This window comes from Buteo buteo, chromosome 17 (genome assembly GCF_964188355.1).
Source record: "Buteo buteo chromosome 17, bButBut1.hap1.1, whole genome shotgun sequence".
In the NCBI taxonomy this organism is placed as follows: domain Eukaryota; kingdom Metazoa; phylum Chordata; class Aves; order Accipitriformes; family Accipitridae; genus Buteo; species Buteo buteo.
Genome location: NC_134187.1, coordinates 19,642,385 through 19,657,345, shown reverse-complemented (window position 1 = coordinate 19,657,345; position 14,961 = coordinate 19,642,385). Strand labels below are relative to the sequence as shown.

At 44.7% G+C, this 14,961-nt stretch overlaps 1 protein-coding gene across 1 annotated transcript; it reads left to right on the top strand.

Annotated features, from left to right (window-relative positions):
• Positions 1–621: 621 nt before the first annotated feature.
• Positions 622–8,143, top strand: RPS7 (ribosomal protein S7). The gene is made up of 7 exons (XM_075049204.1): positions 622–721; positions 1,355–1,436; positions 1,772–1,843; positions 3,390–3,533; positions 5,486–5,550; positions 7,243–7,393; positions 8,028–8,143. The coding sequence occupies exons 2-7, from the start codon at positions 1,362–1,364 to the stop codon at positions 8,103–8,105; spliced, it is 585 nt and encodes a 194-aa protein (XP_074905305.1). The 5' UTR covers positions 622–721; positions 1,355–1,361; the 3' UTR covers positions 8,106–8,143.
• Positions 8,144–14,961: the final 6,818 nt, after the last annotated feature.

Sequence of the window (14,961 nt, the reverse complement as noted above, 5' to 3'; positions counted from 1 at the left end):
CCACTACCCCACTGTTTTTAAAGCTGGTGGCCGATGCTGTTTTGCACAGCACTTGAGGTGGGCGAGGGAGCTCCGCAGGAGAGAGGCAGACACACGCTTCCTCTACGGGCCCTGCCACTGCTGGGCCAAACCGAGCCGCGCCAGACCGCCAGGGCCGAGATCCTGGTGACCACTGACAGACGCGGCATTTTGACACCAGAGGCCGAGCACTTCAGCCGCTGAGGGGAGCGGCCGGGAGCCGCTAAGGCGAGCGGGGGCCACAGAGAAGCATGTGGCGGCGAAGTCCTGGCGTAACAACGAGAGGCAGAGCGGAGCCGCCGCCGCCACCGCCGCCGCCGCCGCTTTCTCCTCATCCCCACCCTGTCGCAGCGGGAGCTCCCTCGGCGGAGGGAGAGAGGCGGGAAGGCAGCCCTCAGCCCGCCCGCCGCCGCCGCCGCTGCCGCGCATGTGCCAAACCCCGGCTTCGGCCCCCGCCCCGCGGGGCGGTGCCCCGCGGCTGGCGATGACTTCATCCGCGGGCGCCGCGCCGGCACTCTCGGCGCCCGCGCGGGCTTCGCTCTGGCGGAAGCGGCCGTGAGGCGGCGGCGCGGGCGGGCGGCCCTTCCGCCCTTCTTCCTGGTTCGGCTTCACCCCTGCGTGGGCGGGGCGAGCGCCGCCGCGGGCCGCGATCTTAGCCGCGCTCGCGAGAGCTCCCCCTTTTCCTAGGCCGGCGCGGAGAGAGGTGGGTGCCCGGGCCCGGCGCGGGCCGCGGTGGCGGCGCCGCTTTTCCTCCCCCGCCGCCGCCGCAATACGGAGCCGAGCGCCGAGCGGCGCTCCCCGCCGCCGCCCCGGGGTGGGGATGCTCCCGATTACCCCCTGCCCGCGGCCCGATGGTCGCCGGGGCGCCCGGTGCTGGCGGAGAGGAGCCGAGCCGAGCCGGCGGGGCTTTCCTCCACCCTCCCCCGGCGGCGCCCCGAGGGAGGCCGCTGCGGCGGGACGGCGGGGCCGCCGGGAGGGAGGAGGGGGCCGGGGCCGGGGCCGGGCGGGGAGCCCCCCACCCGGGCCGGGAAGGGCTGCCCGCCCGGCGGCACGTGGGGCTCCGTGCGCGGCCGGGTAGCCTCCCCGCTGCCCCGGGGGCCTCGCCGCCGCCCCAGGCGGGGCGCTGAGGGGGTCGGGCCCCTCGTTCCCCGGGACGGCCTTCCCACGTTGCGGTGGGCACCCCCTGGAGCGCCGTGGTGGGCCGTGCGTGGCCTCTGGGGCTCTCCCGGGCTTCGCCTTGAAGCGTGTGGCTGCGTGGCCGGAGTGCAGAGCCGTGCTGTGTCCGCAGCAGAAGGCACGTTCCTGGTGACAACCGAGGTGTTCTTTTGCGTTGCAGAAAGGCCATGTTCAGCTCTAGCGCGAAGATTGTGAAGCCTAATGGCGAGAAGCCAGATGAGTTCGAGTCTGGTATATCCCAGGTACGTGTCTTTTCCTTCTGGTGTTTGGTAGCCGGCTGCAAGTCACGGAGACGGTGTTGTGACGGTTGTCTAGAGCTTAAACTTCGAGGGCGATGCTGTCTAAACGTGTACTTTTTCCGAGTTTTACTTGGGAGCTGGGGCAGCCAGCCTGTGTTCCCACCAACTGAACTTGTTGCATCTCTCAATGTGATTTATAGGAAGTTAAATCTCTGATATTGTCTGTAGTAGAAGGTGTAGAGCTGCTCTCTGGCACTGTGGATAGAGTTTGGTCTCAAGGGTTCTTTGGAATTGAACCGTATGTCATGGATTATTCTTATTAAACTTCACTTTTCTAGGCTCTGCTGGAGTTGGAAATGAACTCTGACTTAAAGGCTCAGCTGCGGGAGTTGAACATCACAGCAGCTAAGGTAGGTTAGACCTTCTCCACAAAGAATTGCTTGGTGACTCGCTCTGTGTTTGATTTTTGTGAATGTTAATGTAGGTGAATGGTGTCTTCAGCTGTTTCTTATGGCCTGTGGTTGCTTTACCATATGCTGTTGTGGTTTATCTCCTGATATTTGCTGTTAACATGTAAGATTTTGTAATAGTTGCGTCTTTAGGAACTGCTCTGAAAAGTCATTGTAAAAACTCAAGTAGCAGTTTGGTGTTTTAGAAATGATAGTTCTGCTGTCTGCAGGCCGGGCTTCAGGTCTGAAACTGGCTTTTTGTGTGGGTATTGGCTGGCAATGTAGGCGTTGCAGAATCTTTGTCAGGCACATAAACTGGAATACTCTTTTTGTAAAATCAGTTTATTGTAAAGCCTCTTTTATATACCAAGTAATAGATGAGAGGTGGATTGAGGTAATAGACTGACTTGATCACACAAGTTAGCCTGTTTGTAAATTTTCGTTTCCATTTATAAAGTCAACTGAAACCTTAAGGAAGAAAAAAATTAGTGTTAGAATTTGTCAGCCTTGGAGACTGGATGGAACTTCTGAAGCTGGTTACTGCAACCAGAAATTTAAGTAGGTTGCTTTTTGGTTCTTGCCCAGGCCCACCAATACAGACACAGATGCGTGACTGCTTAGAGTTAAGTTGAAGTGTCTGGGAATGCAGAAGTCAGCTTGGTATATGAGTTCAGGGGCCTTCAGAAGAACTGCTTCGCTGCTGAAGTACAGCAATGCGTACTGTCCTCAATGAGGAGGTTTTTAAAATGTCTTTGTTGTTTACTGAGCTACTTGGTTTTTATTTGTGAGAAGTCTTATGTGAATTTTGAGTTAGTTCATGTGGGAATGTAGCTGGTAAAAAAATTCAGCTTTCCGCTCTGTTGGAGAACGACGATGACTCTGCAGTTAGGTTTATGGGAGAAGTGCCTTGTAAGTCAATGCAAACTTCTTTGGTTTTGATCAACTGTTGGAGAAGCAAACTGGGGAAAGAGTAATCCACGTTGGTGTGATGTAAACCTGCTGGCATTTGGAGGAGAAGAAAATGTTTTGTTTGAGTAGTGACGCAGGCCTTGGCAAGTAGTGGACAGAAGATGATTTCCATTAAGTAGTAGCTTGAAAATAAGAGACTTATCTAGAGTCTGCATTAGAGACAAATAATTTTTGAAAGTTTGTATCAGCATGTAGGTACCACTGCAGATGTGATGATAAGCTTTCTGTATAGTTAGGATTCTAGCATCTGAGTCCCATCCTGCAGAAAGAATGGGCATTGCTATTCAGAGGATGTCACTCTGAAAGCAGTGGTGGGATTTATTGCCCAATCACTTCTTTACAGCAAAACAAGTGTTCTGACAGGATTTTCTGTTTAATGCTTGCTCTTAAATACATTAAAATAGGTACTGCTCTCTGCTCTTTTTTTTTCCCCCAAGTTCTAAGCAAGATTATCGAATATCTGTGTTCAGAGGCTTCATGATCAAAGCAACCATTTCTTCTTGACCTCTAGATAATGTTTACTTTCTACTTGTTTCAGGAAATTGAAGTGGGTGGTGGCAGAAAAGCCATCATTATCTTTGTACCAGTTCCTCAGCTGAAATCCTTCCAGAAGATTCAGGTGCGGCTAGTTCGTGAGCTGGAGAAGAAATTCAGTGGAAAGCATGTGGTGTTTATTGCTCAGGTAAAATACTTAGAATTGTAAAAATGTTGATTTGAAGGGATCCCTGGAGGTCATTAGTCCAGCCTCACGCATGAAGTGGGACTATTGCCAACATTAGATCAGGTCAGCCATGGTTTTGTCTATCTGGGTCTTGGAAACATCTAAGGATAGAAGTTCCACAGCCTCTCTGGATAATCTGTTCCAGTGCTGCACTACCCTTCTTGTCTTGCCCATTCAAGGTAACAATTAACACGTATTTTTGTACTAGCAGGAAATGTAATGAATGTCCTTCTGTGGATGTAAACTAAAATGATTTCAGCTAGCAGCCAAGGCTATGTAAATTTGGTGAGATGCAAGGCTTTTTGGAGGATGATATAACTTTCTTGTTCTGGTCTCTTTTACTCCTTCAGAAGTTTGAGAAGCAAGACTTGAAAGTAAAAGGGAGCAAATATTAATATTGGAGCACAAGTCTTATGAGGAGCATCTGAGGGAGCTGGGGCTGTTTAGTCTGGAGAAGAGGAGGCTGAGGGGAGACCTTATCGCTCTCTACAACTACCTGAAGGGGGGTTGTAGTGACGTGGGTGCTGGTCTCTTCTGTCAGGTGGCTGGAGATTGGACAAGAGGAAATGGCCTCAAGTTGCAGCAAGGGAGATTTAGGTTGGATATTAGGGAAAATTTCTTTACTGAGAGGGTTGTCAAACGTTGGCATAAGCTGCCCAGAGAAGTGGTTGAGTCACCATCCCTGGAGGTATTCAAAAAGTGTGTAGACAAGGTACTCCATAACATGGTTTAGTGGGCATGGATGGTGGTTGGACTCAATCTTGAAGGTCTTTTCCAACCTAAATGATTCTATACTACACTTACATAATCTAAGCACTTAACATTCAAGTTAATAGGAGAGGAAGAAAAAATCTGACTCAATTTCTGAATTTATGGAAGCAGCTAAGCTGTGAAAAGGTGGTAGAGGGCTTTCTGGGCAGTACTAACGGGTGGACAAAATCTGGAGATCTGTCTGCAGAGTGGACAGTTAATTGTTACACTGAAGGTCTTTTTAGCAAAATTTTTTCATAATGTAACTTTAAGAGCCAGAGCACCTTACCCTGAATCTTTACGTGGCCAAGAAGACTTCTTTTAATGGAGTGCCTCTTGCTCACTTTAAGTGCTTGAGAATTCCCTGTCAGTTTCATAATCCATATTTTGGAAGGGAATGTGTGCAGTTCTGCTGTAGGTGAAATGTTGCTTTTGAATATGATGTGACCCAATTTGGATTATAGTAACCTGATCTTGAATACAGTCATGGAGAAGCTGTGATATGTTAGTAGAAAATACTGCAGGTGGCTACAGCTACATCTAAAACTTGATGTTTTAAAACATCTACCCTTGCAGATAAGGAAGTAGAAAATAAGTTTTACTCATCCCAACTGGTATATATACCTTTAGGTGCTGGTTTTGGAACAGATTACAAAGCCAGCGTTTGATCTGCATTGTGTAATACATCTTACTATTCAAACTAGCATTTTGATCTCAGATGTCACCTAGTTGTCTGTGGCACTGAGGTAGCTTACTACTCTGCTTTGCATCGGAGGCTCACTCTAACAAATTGTAAAATTCTTTGAGATTTCTGTTCAGATTGCTGATACAACATGGTAAACTACTTTGGTTATATTCCTAGTGGAGGGGGGGATGGAATACAAATCTTTTATTTCAGTGCACTGAATACAGGATCAGTAGATGAGAAATAAAGCAATACCAGTACTTAGCTTCTGTGAGTAATATCAGATTCTAATGCTAGCGTAGCTTTGGGCATAACTAAGTCTCCCTTTTTGGTGTTTCATGCATCTGTTTCTAGTGGGAAAAAAAAAGCATGTGTTGTGGTGGTTTTGGGGTTTTTTTGTTGTTGTTTTGGGTTTTTTTTAGTTGATTGTAAACACTAGATACTGAGAAATGCTTTTTTTTTTTTTTTGCCTTAACAGAGAAGGATTCTGCCCAAGCCAACAAGAAAAAGCCGCACAAAAAACAAGCAAAAGCGTCCTAGGAGGTAAGTAAATAATATTGATTCAGTAGGACAGTCTTCTTTTGTAACTTGGTAGTTTAGTCAAGCAATGTTTAGTTGAGTTTTTGAGAAGTCATTCAAGTGATTGGTTAGTCTTGCCCTTTCTGTTACTGTTTGAAATAGTATCTGCCGTTTTTCTGCTGAAGAGTGCAGTAAAAAACTTGTCTTTGGGCACTGTGTTGCATTTCTTAGAACTCCAACTGTATTTCCAGCTATAGCTGTAGCCAATTTTCCGTTAGCAGTACTGGCTTAAACTCCAACCTGCTGTGTCTGTTACCACAGTGTGCTGACATAAATTATTTTTTTTAAGCTGTAGGAAGAGCCACATCCACATCACGTGTTAGACTGTACAGAAGGCAGGGCTGGCACACTGAAGGGATGCAATGAGGGAGAGAGTGGCTGAGGAGGGGTGTAGGTATGAGTAGTCCCTCTGGGTATGAATTCAACAGCAGTAGTATAGTCATTTGTGTTAAATGGCCTTCTCACTCTAGTTTCTTTACTGCTAGACATGCAACACTACTGTGTCTATGTGGATGTCAGTGTGTTTGCCATACTGTTCTCTATCTTACTGTATCATTATGTAGTCCCTGTCCTAAAAAGTTTGTCCTCTTTATGACATGTGGCATGTTCCTGTAAGTTCTACCAGCCCCAGTATTATACCTGTGTCATGTCTGTTACTGTATTTTGAAATCTTTAGGCATGGGTTTTAAAAGTGCTGTTTACTAGTACTCCTCTAGCTGCAGTCCTGCCTTTGGAGGACTCTGTTATATTAAAGCTAGTATTGCACAGTGGCAGAGAAGATGGCAGCTGTGTATGTGATTAGCATGCTGCCACTTTCAGCGTGAGGGAAGGAGAGTGTCCAGGATCATCCCTTTCTCAGCCTGAGACTAGATCAGGCTAGTAGTGTTGTACAACTGATATGTATATTGTGAAGCATAGAAATGTGATTGATGTTTGTCTCCCTTAGCTATCCCAATCTTTGCAAGTTTGAAATGCTCGTGTAGACACAGGGCTTAGTTACTACTGATACTGTCTTGAAGCTGCAGGTAGGGAAGCTGGAAATCTTACTAGTCATCTAGACTCATACAGAAAATAACCTGTATTAATTTTTCTCTTTCTGGCTCACTTCTGGACAGTTAAAGAACACAAATGTAGACATCAGCCTTCTAAGCATGGACTAAACTTGCCACCTGGACTTTTCCTGTAATACATTGGTGTTCTAAACCACTTGGGTTTAGGCAGATGCAGAAACCAGGGTTTTCAAAACTGGGTCTCTTATGAACATGCTCTGTGTCCTTGGAGATGCTTGCACACTTAAACTCTTCCAGTGAGTGTCTCTGGCACAATTGCAGATGGGACAACTTGGTTCTGATTTAAATAAAATACTCCTTAAATGTGTAGAAACAAAAGAATGTTTCAGGGCTGTTGCTGCAAAGCAATGTGATCTAAAAGGTCAGAAACCTGGCTACTGACATTTTCCCCTCAATGCAATCATTAGGTTCCTACACTCAGTGTAGAATTTAGCTGTTATTTTTGCATGGCCTGTGAAAAAATTTGGTGTTGTCACACTGCAGCATTAAAAAACACACACCACTGAATTTTCAGCTAAAGCATGCTTGATAAACTGGAAAATTTGGCAAGAGGACGTGTTTTAATGATACAAATGTGGCATTTCAGCCGTACGCTTACTGCAGTGCACGATGCCATTCTTGAAGACCTGGTCTTCCCAAGTGAAATTGTGGGCAAGAGAATCCGTGTAAAACTGGACGGTAGCAGACTCATAAAAGTCCATTTGGATAAAGCACAACAGAACAATGTTGAACACAAGGTAAATGAAAAGCTTTTACTTTCTTGTGCAGGATAGGGTGGCATTCTGCCATAGCTAAGAGGCTGCTTATGTGATGTAGCAAAAGACTGCCTTTTGGCTTGTAGCAATGGAGATGCTTCTGTTTGTATTTGGAGTAAGATACTGAAGATGGGGCAAGACAGTTTTGAATTAAAGCTCTAGTTCGACTTGGCCAAACCCCTGGATTGTAAAGTACCAATATTGGTTCCCTCATCGGAATAGGCAGTGTTTTGTTTGTTTGTTGTTTTTTTTGTTTGTTTTGGGGGTTGGCTTTTTTAAGTGAAGCACTTAGTTATGACCTTAAACAGATGGGCTTGGTACAGCCTGAAGTTCCCCATCACTTTGCTTAGTTTTTTTCTGTGGGGACATGTTTAGGCCAGCTCAGCTCTCTGGGTCTCCTGTGGTTGCAAATCTGAAGAGATTCCAAATATTCTCTGGAAAACATGTATTTTGTGTAAATGCTCAGCTACCTTAATCTAGAAGAAAATAATCAGCCTCAGAATTCACTTCAGAGTGAAGACGCGGTGGGAAATAGTGTAGTACCTAAAGTATGTTAACATAGATTTTACTTCCTTACACAGCATGTATAAACAAGATGACTTGTTTGTCTTCACAGGTGGAAACATTTTCTGGTGTCTACAAGAAGCTCACAGGCAAAGATGTGGTGTTCGAATTTCCAGAATTCCAGCTGTAAAGTGCAAAAAATGGCTGAATAAACAACTGTTCATATAACAGAGTAATTTCATTTAAATTTTGAATTCCATAAAAGTAGATGGGGTTTAACTGGTTCATGGGACTTTTTCTACTGTCTGGATGAGTGACATTTGTGTATCAAAGTATTAAGTCACCAGCGTTTTAATGATAGCCCTCTTAGGTTGTTTTTGGCACTGTCGCAACACCACTCAGGACAAAAGAGTCCAGAGGCTGCAAAAAGAATTGTCATTGAAAAATAAACTGAATTATGTTGAGACTTGCCTTTTGGGGAGGATATGGAGAATTACTGTAGAGCAGTGGAACTCCTGAGTTTTGCACACAAGAATACCAGTTGGAGACCTATGTGTTCCTGGCACTGGAAGAAGTCTACATAGCAGGTGGTGTGACCTCTGAAGCATGGAGCAATGACATCTGAAAAAGGGGTTTGAATTTTTGCGAAATATGTTGGAAGAGGTATAGTTTGAATTTGAGGTAACTTTCTTGCTCTTTAAGTGGCAAAATTACATACCAGTTCGTACCTGAAGGCAGGTTCTGCAGCTTCTTGCCTCTTGTCAGAATGAAATGGGGAGACATTTTCACTTCTGCGTGTTTGACTACATTGCTGGACAAAACCAACAGTTTTTTGGCATTGATCTTGCTTTCGGAAATCATGGATTTTTGTATCTCCATGTATTAGCAGTATGTATGTCTGTATATCAGTGTTGGGAACCTTTCTCATGGCTAATAACTGAAGGCAGGGATAGATATACCAGGGTGAAGCAATGACTGCTGGAGTGTGTGGGGGTTTTTTTTGGATGGTGTTTTAACGTAGTTCAGTAGATGTTGGGCAGTACGGGGAGAGGTGGGGAAGAACTAGCTGTATCACAGCAGCCAAAGGCTGCCCGATACTGTCCTGAAAACACCACACTTTTGACTTGGGTATCTACGTTTAGAAAGACTCGGCAAGTAACATTTTTTTCCAGCTCGGGGAAGGGGGGGAGCATGAAGTTGGGCATGTAAATGTTCTGATCAGTTAATGAATTTAGTACTTTACTGTACTGAGCAGGCTATTCTGTTGCTTAGGAGTAAGTGCTTAATATAGTAAAAGGCACCTAATTATGGAGACAGCCTATTAGGTGGAGAGCTAAGTAGGTAACAGCCTGTGTACCAGGAGCTCTGAATAACTTGCATCTTCCTACCTGAGAGTAGATGGAGGACAAGTGAGGGTCTTTGTACCTTTACTTCCTTTTCCCATTTACTGTGGTTTTAGTTGCTTCCCATTTGATACCTCTCTTCTGTTGTGAGGAACGAAAAGGTTAAAACAAGTTTGGCATTGCAGTTGCATTGGCAAAAGTGAAGGTTTTTAAGTCCTGTTGTAACTTCTGTTTAGTGGGGCAGGACAGATAGCTGTATGCTGTTACTTTTGGTGCAGACAGTGCAAAGAGAACAAGGAAAACACATGTGCCCTGTTGCAATTAGTAGTTGATTTCCTGCTACTTACTGACAAGGCTTGAATGTTTGCACAAAAAAGCAGGCTGTATCTTTGAAGAAGTTGGCTTACCCTAAGGCCTTTTTCTCTCTCCTTTTCAAACTTCTGTCTCTGGAGTATAACTTCATTCCTTATTTATTCCTCAGCTATTTATTGTTCATCTTGGATGATTCAGCAGAAGTGAATTCATCAACTTCCCTTAGAATTAGATGAGGAAAGTTGTAGGTATATAATAACCCTAAATCTTGGCTGCTTACATGGAGAGTAATCACAAAAGACCTTGTAGTGCCAGAACTTCGGAATTCAAGTTTTCATTGTTAAAACGGGTATTACTCAGGTTGGAAATACCACCCCCTAGTCCCCCCTGAAATAATTCTAGTCTCAAGTCAGTCATGTTACTAAACTTCCTGCTACAACAGTCACAGATGGTAGCCTGTGCAAATGGATATTAGCTGGTTGGATGAAACAGTCTGGGGAGTATTTGGAGACTTACCAGATGTTAACTACCTTTAGAGGCTGGTGAGTCTGCTGGGGCTGTGTAACATCTGCAAGAAGAGGTGATGCTCAGACAGCAGGCTTCAGTAGGCAGCATTTCCTGTTTCATGGTGAAAATTTACCTCAGGTTTCATGTCTTCATAGTAATAAAAATGTCAGTAGCATTTCTAGTTTTGAAGCACTGGGAGGATGTAAGCGGGGGAGGAGAGATCTAGTAAGCTGAATGTAAAGATTGCAAATGTTCCCAGGCATTGCCAGCTGGCTATAGATTTTTCTTGGCTCTTGTTGCAAGCCCTTTGAACTATATGAAATGCAAAGGCCCGTGATGGCCCCACAAGCAAATTCTTTGAGTGAAAGGATAATGCTGTCAAAGCCTTTTATGGTTCTTACATCAACTAAGCTGCAAGTAAAAGTGGATTTTTGTGGCATAAAAATACCAGGCTGTGTGCTTTGCAAAAAGTCCTAGTTTACCTTTATTCATGGACTCCCTTGTGTGTTAGTGTCAGTGATTCAGTCAGACAACTCCCTCTGTCCCTTGACAAGCATATCAAGTGAATGCCTGCAATCTGGAAAGTCAGTTGATGCCATCTGGTCAAGTGCTAATGAGGTTGCTGGAATACTGGTGTCAAATGTTACCTTAACCTAAACAGACGCCATAGGAGATGATGCTAGACTTTTCCTGTACCTATCATGTGCTGGTGCCGTTGAACTCTGAATGTGTGATTCCTCAGGAGTTTATCAGCTGATCTGTGCAAAAAAGCAATGGGGCATTCTGTACCAAAACCCTGTGCAGCAGTAGTACATGGGTAGTGTCAATACAAAGAGACAATCACATACTGAAGAGTGTAAAAAGACTGATTCTTTCCTGTAGTAGCCCAAAATGAGAAGCAAGGGCTCTTTACATCTGTTAGGTGCAAGTCTCAAGAGCACCTGATACTAGAGCTTTCATTGTTTATTCCAAATGTCTTCAAATATTTTTGTCTGTGAGGAAGGCTGCTCCCTGTTGATTTCCCTTTGGAAAGGTGTGTAGATATGTTGCAATTCTAGTGTGGCAGAACTTGCTTAAAGTTTTGGGTGGTAAGTGTTTGACCTATCTTGTATTAATATGATAATTTGATGCATAACATCATGTCTGATTAGCCCCTCTTGAATGTAAGTGGGAGCATCTGGCAAGGTTTAATGTAGTGATCCTCACACCAAGCAGTGTTAAAAGGAAATCCTATCACTCCTGCACTGTGGACTGAAATAATGTATTTCCTATGCCTTTGTTTGCCCTAAGTTTCCTAAGTGGGAGGCCTGAGTTTGGTTCTCTGTTATATCTAAAAGCCAGAGCAATGCCAAAAAGCTAGACCTTTTCCTCTTTGTGGGATGTGCTTTCTAGGTCTCTAGAGGTGTACCAGAATGACAGAAAAAAGGATACTGATTACAGAAAGTTGTGAAATCTCATAACAAGAAGTCCTGTGGTTAGGCTGAGGGAGTGTGAGTGTTCCTGTCTTCCATACAGGCCTGACTGCAGCATTGATCAGTGTGAATGGTTGACCCCTTTATTTAACGAAGTGGCTTTGCTGTGTCTCTTACTGCCTGCCTTGAGAGTGCTCGTGTGAAAAACCTGTGTTCTGCTGAGAGCAGGAGACAGAAGCAACATGAACATCTTTGTACTAGTGCTCTGTTCCCTACAGAGAGCTACATGTAAAGGATCTTATTTATGTCTTGTGATCAAGAGGAGAAAGTTTGTTGGATTTGTTACAGTCTGCAAGTTCAGGTATCCCCTCCTCTGCCCTCCAGTTACTGTTACTCTTTTTCAGGAAAATCATTCTTAAGCTAGCAACAAGCAGTTGCTGCTAGGTGTTGCTAAATGATTAATAGCTAATGTTTTTCACTATTGGATATTGTGCTGACACGTCTGGCTCAGTTTTGATCTGCCCCTGGAGCAGCAAAGAGAATTAAAGCCAGGCAGTGAAGAGATTATTCCACTTTCAGAGATAGGGACTAAAAAAAAGCACAGAAAAAGCACTATTGCTGCAGTGAATGCTGCTCAGAAATTTTATGCAAAAAATGTTAGTGCTGTACCATTAACAAAGTTGAAGGCCAGGTTTTACACAGCTGCAAACAAAGTTAAACCCTCGTGGCTGTTTCTGCACTGACCTTTCCCACCATACATCTCCTGTATTGCACAGAAGAGGTGGTAAGGATAGCTTCTGGTGTTTCCTTGCCCATCGAGGTACAGCAGTGCTATCTGCTCTCTGGGGCTGTGCTAAGGGGATGAGGTTCAGATGGGTATCTTCACAGGGGCACCTCTACACACTGGTTTCTACAGCGTAGAAAAATTTGCCTGAATGCTCCTAAAACATATAAACATTTTTTTCTGTTTTCTAACAGAAGACTTGTTCTTGCCCTTTTACAACCAATTTGCTTTTGTCTATGTGGTTTTGGTTAGTTTCAGTCTAAGACTTCTACTTGTAGTTGTGTCAACGTGGTGTTTAACCTGAGCTTAGAGGCTGGGTGAATGTTGGGTTGTGGGTCAAGCTGAAGTAGCTGGTCTGTCTTGCTTTATACCCTAGCCTCTGAAGGCTGTCCCTCTCCATCTGGCAAGAGTGGCTGAAAGACTTGGGAATCAGCTCTTGAAGTCCTAGTTTCTCAGGCAGGCATATTAATATAATGAAAAGCTTTAGCTTAATACCCAACAGCTATTGCTACCTGGTGATGGCTTAAGCGGCTCCTGTGTAGCCTGTGCATCAGTACTCCAGTTTGCACATAGTAGTCAGATTTAGATGATGCACCAATGTGGCTACACAGCTTCTAGTTGGCCTTCTTGGTGGGTGAAGGATGCTTACACCTTTCTGTAAGGGGACTACGCCCTTTTCTCTCTCTTAGTGAAAGAAAACCACGTACTTGCTTATTTTCCCCTCTCCTAGAGAAAACACTTTCACTGCATTTATAGCGTTTGCCCTTTCTTTTTGAACTCGTCACTTATGTTCATTTTTCACTTCTATTTCCCCAGTGTTTAATCGTACCTTTTCTCCTAACTTTCCCTGGAATGGCTCTATTTCTTCCTTAAATTCTGTTTCTGGCCTCAAAGTTATTTGCTTGTGTTTACAGGGAGAATAGGTATGTATGTAAATGGATGTTGCCTTTGCCATTGTAATATGATCTTCAAAGGCTTGGACTGCAATCACTTTGCTGCATTCTTTACAGCAAACATTTCTCTTAGCAAGTTGCTGCCAATATTGTGCTGCAGGGGCCCAATCCTGCTAATTGCCTTCTGCTCCCAGTGAACTAATGGGGCTTGTATGCATAAAACTGAACTTTCAGATTAGAGTTGTGTGGTCCTTAACACGGTTATGTTCATCTTCTACCATTTTGTCCTTTCTTTATGGATGTAATCTGGAAGTAATGACCAGTTCTTAACTTTTCATGACCATTTGGTGTGTGTTAAAATACAGGAGTTTACAGCAATGGAGGAGGGTAGCTAGGTTCCAGCCCAACATGGAAACAGGGTGATTTAGGAGAGGTCTGCCTTTATGAAGGTAGCCCACGGTGAGCACTGAGTCTGAGGCACCACTACCTCTGCAGTGCTGGGATACCCGCAATACCCGTTTTTGCTGCCTTCGCCAGCAAAGCTGTTCAGCGTGTGTGGTGCTGTGGGCTGGCGAAGCAGGAGCTGTGGTGGAGGAGGAGAGGTTTGCTGGGAGAGAGGGCACAACAAGTTGTGAGCAAAGCAGGAAGAGTGCATCGGTACTGTGTGTCATCAGCTTGTGTTGCAAGCCCCACCACAGGATGACATCCTCAATGGAATGGACCTACACCTCCCACGAGAGCAGGTCAGAAGGGTGGTAAAGAAGTGAACACACACAGGTGATCCTATTACAGCTTTCTCTAGTCCCTCAGTCTAAAACCTTCTGACACTTTTCTTGTCTTGGGACTGTGGAAAATGGAAAGGAACCTCCTGCTACTGCCCTAGCTACAGTCCTGGTCTTCCAGTAAGAGGTCACATACTGGGAGTTACCCAGGCTCGTGTCCTGCTGGGTGCTCGCTTACAGCATGGCCCCTCAAACCCTAGTTGGAGAAACTGGGAGGGGGGAACAGTGGCATCAACAGGGCTGGAGGCAGATGGTTTGCAAGCCTTTTGTGTTGAAGCAGCTTATCAGAGCTGCAGCCTTACAAATATAGCAGCTATTCACTAGAGGGTATTAACTGGTATAGTCATAAGCAGTACTCCATATTTACCCTGGAAGTTGAGTGAAGCCAGTAATATCTGTTGAACTATAAACTGCTGAAACTGAGGGAGGTGTTCTCAAAATCCTACTTCCCACAACTGACTGGCCCCAGTTTTTTCCTGCTCAAACATATGCTGAGTACTGTGGTTTACCCAGGGCTCAAACTAGTCTAGCTGTTTAAGATGAAAACCAGAATTGTACAACTGTTTGGAAGCTATAGTGAAGGATTTCCGTCTCGTTTATTTCCCTTCCCATTGACATAAATTGATATCAAAAGCTGTTTAAAAAAAAAAAAAAAAAGAAGAAAAAAAAACCAAAACCCCAAACAAACCCCAAAATTCTGTGAATAAGCTTGCCATGTGGATAATTTAGTATTTACGTTATTGTGGAGTGTTGAGAAAACAGCTCTGAAATAGTAACATGTTTTATTCAAGTCAAGAATGCTGGAGCCAATTGCAAGAATGGAGAGAATATCTGTAAGGGGAGAGTGTGTTAATGAACCACATAAGATGGTCACGTTCGGTGCTGCCTTTCATGTGTTTTCATATCTGCTGAAGCGAAGCAAGAAAAGTGCTGTGCTGGGGCAGTGTGCATGCATGGCTTAGAGCTGAATAGATGTAAATGGTTAAAAAGGGGTTCTCTGCTAGAGAGGAGGA

What these genes read in the sequence shown, in the direction of transcription:
- RPS7 (XM_075049204.1), top strand. Translation starts at nt 1,362, where the DNA reads ATGTTCAGCTCTAGCGCGAAGATTGTGAAGCCTAATGGCGAGAAGCCA. An exon ending in AAGCAAAAGCGTCCTAGGAG is followed by an intron (nt 5,551 to 7,242) that starts GTAAGTAAATAA and finishes GTGGCATTTCAG; the next exon opens with CCGTACGCTTACTGCAGTGC. An exon ending in AGAACAATGTTGAACACAAG is followed by an intron (nt 7,394 to 8,027) that starts GTAAATGAAAAG and finishes TTGTCTTCACAG; the next exon opens with GTGGAAACATTTTCTGGTGT.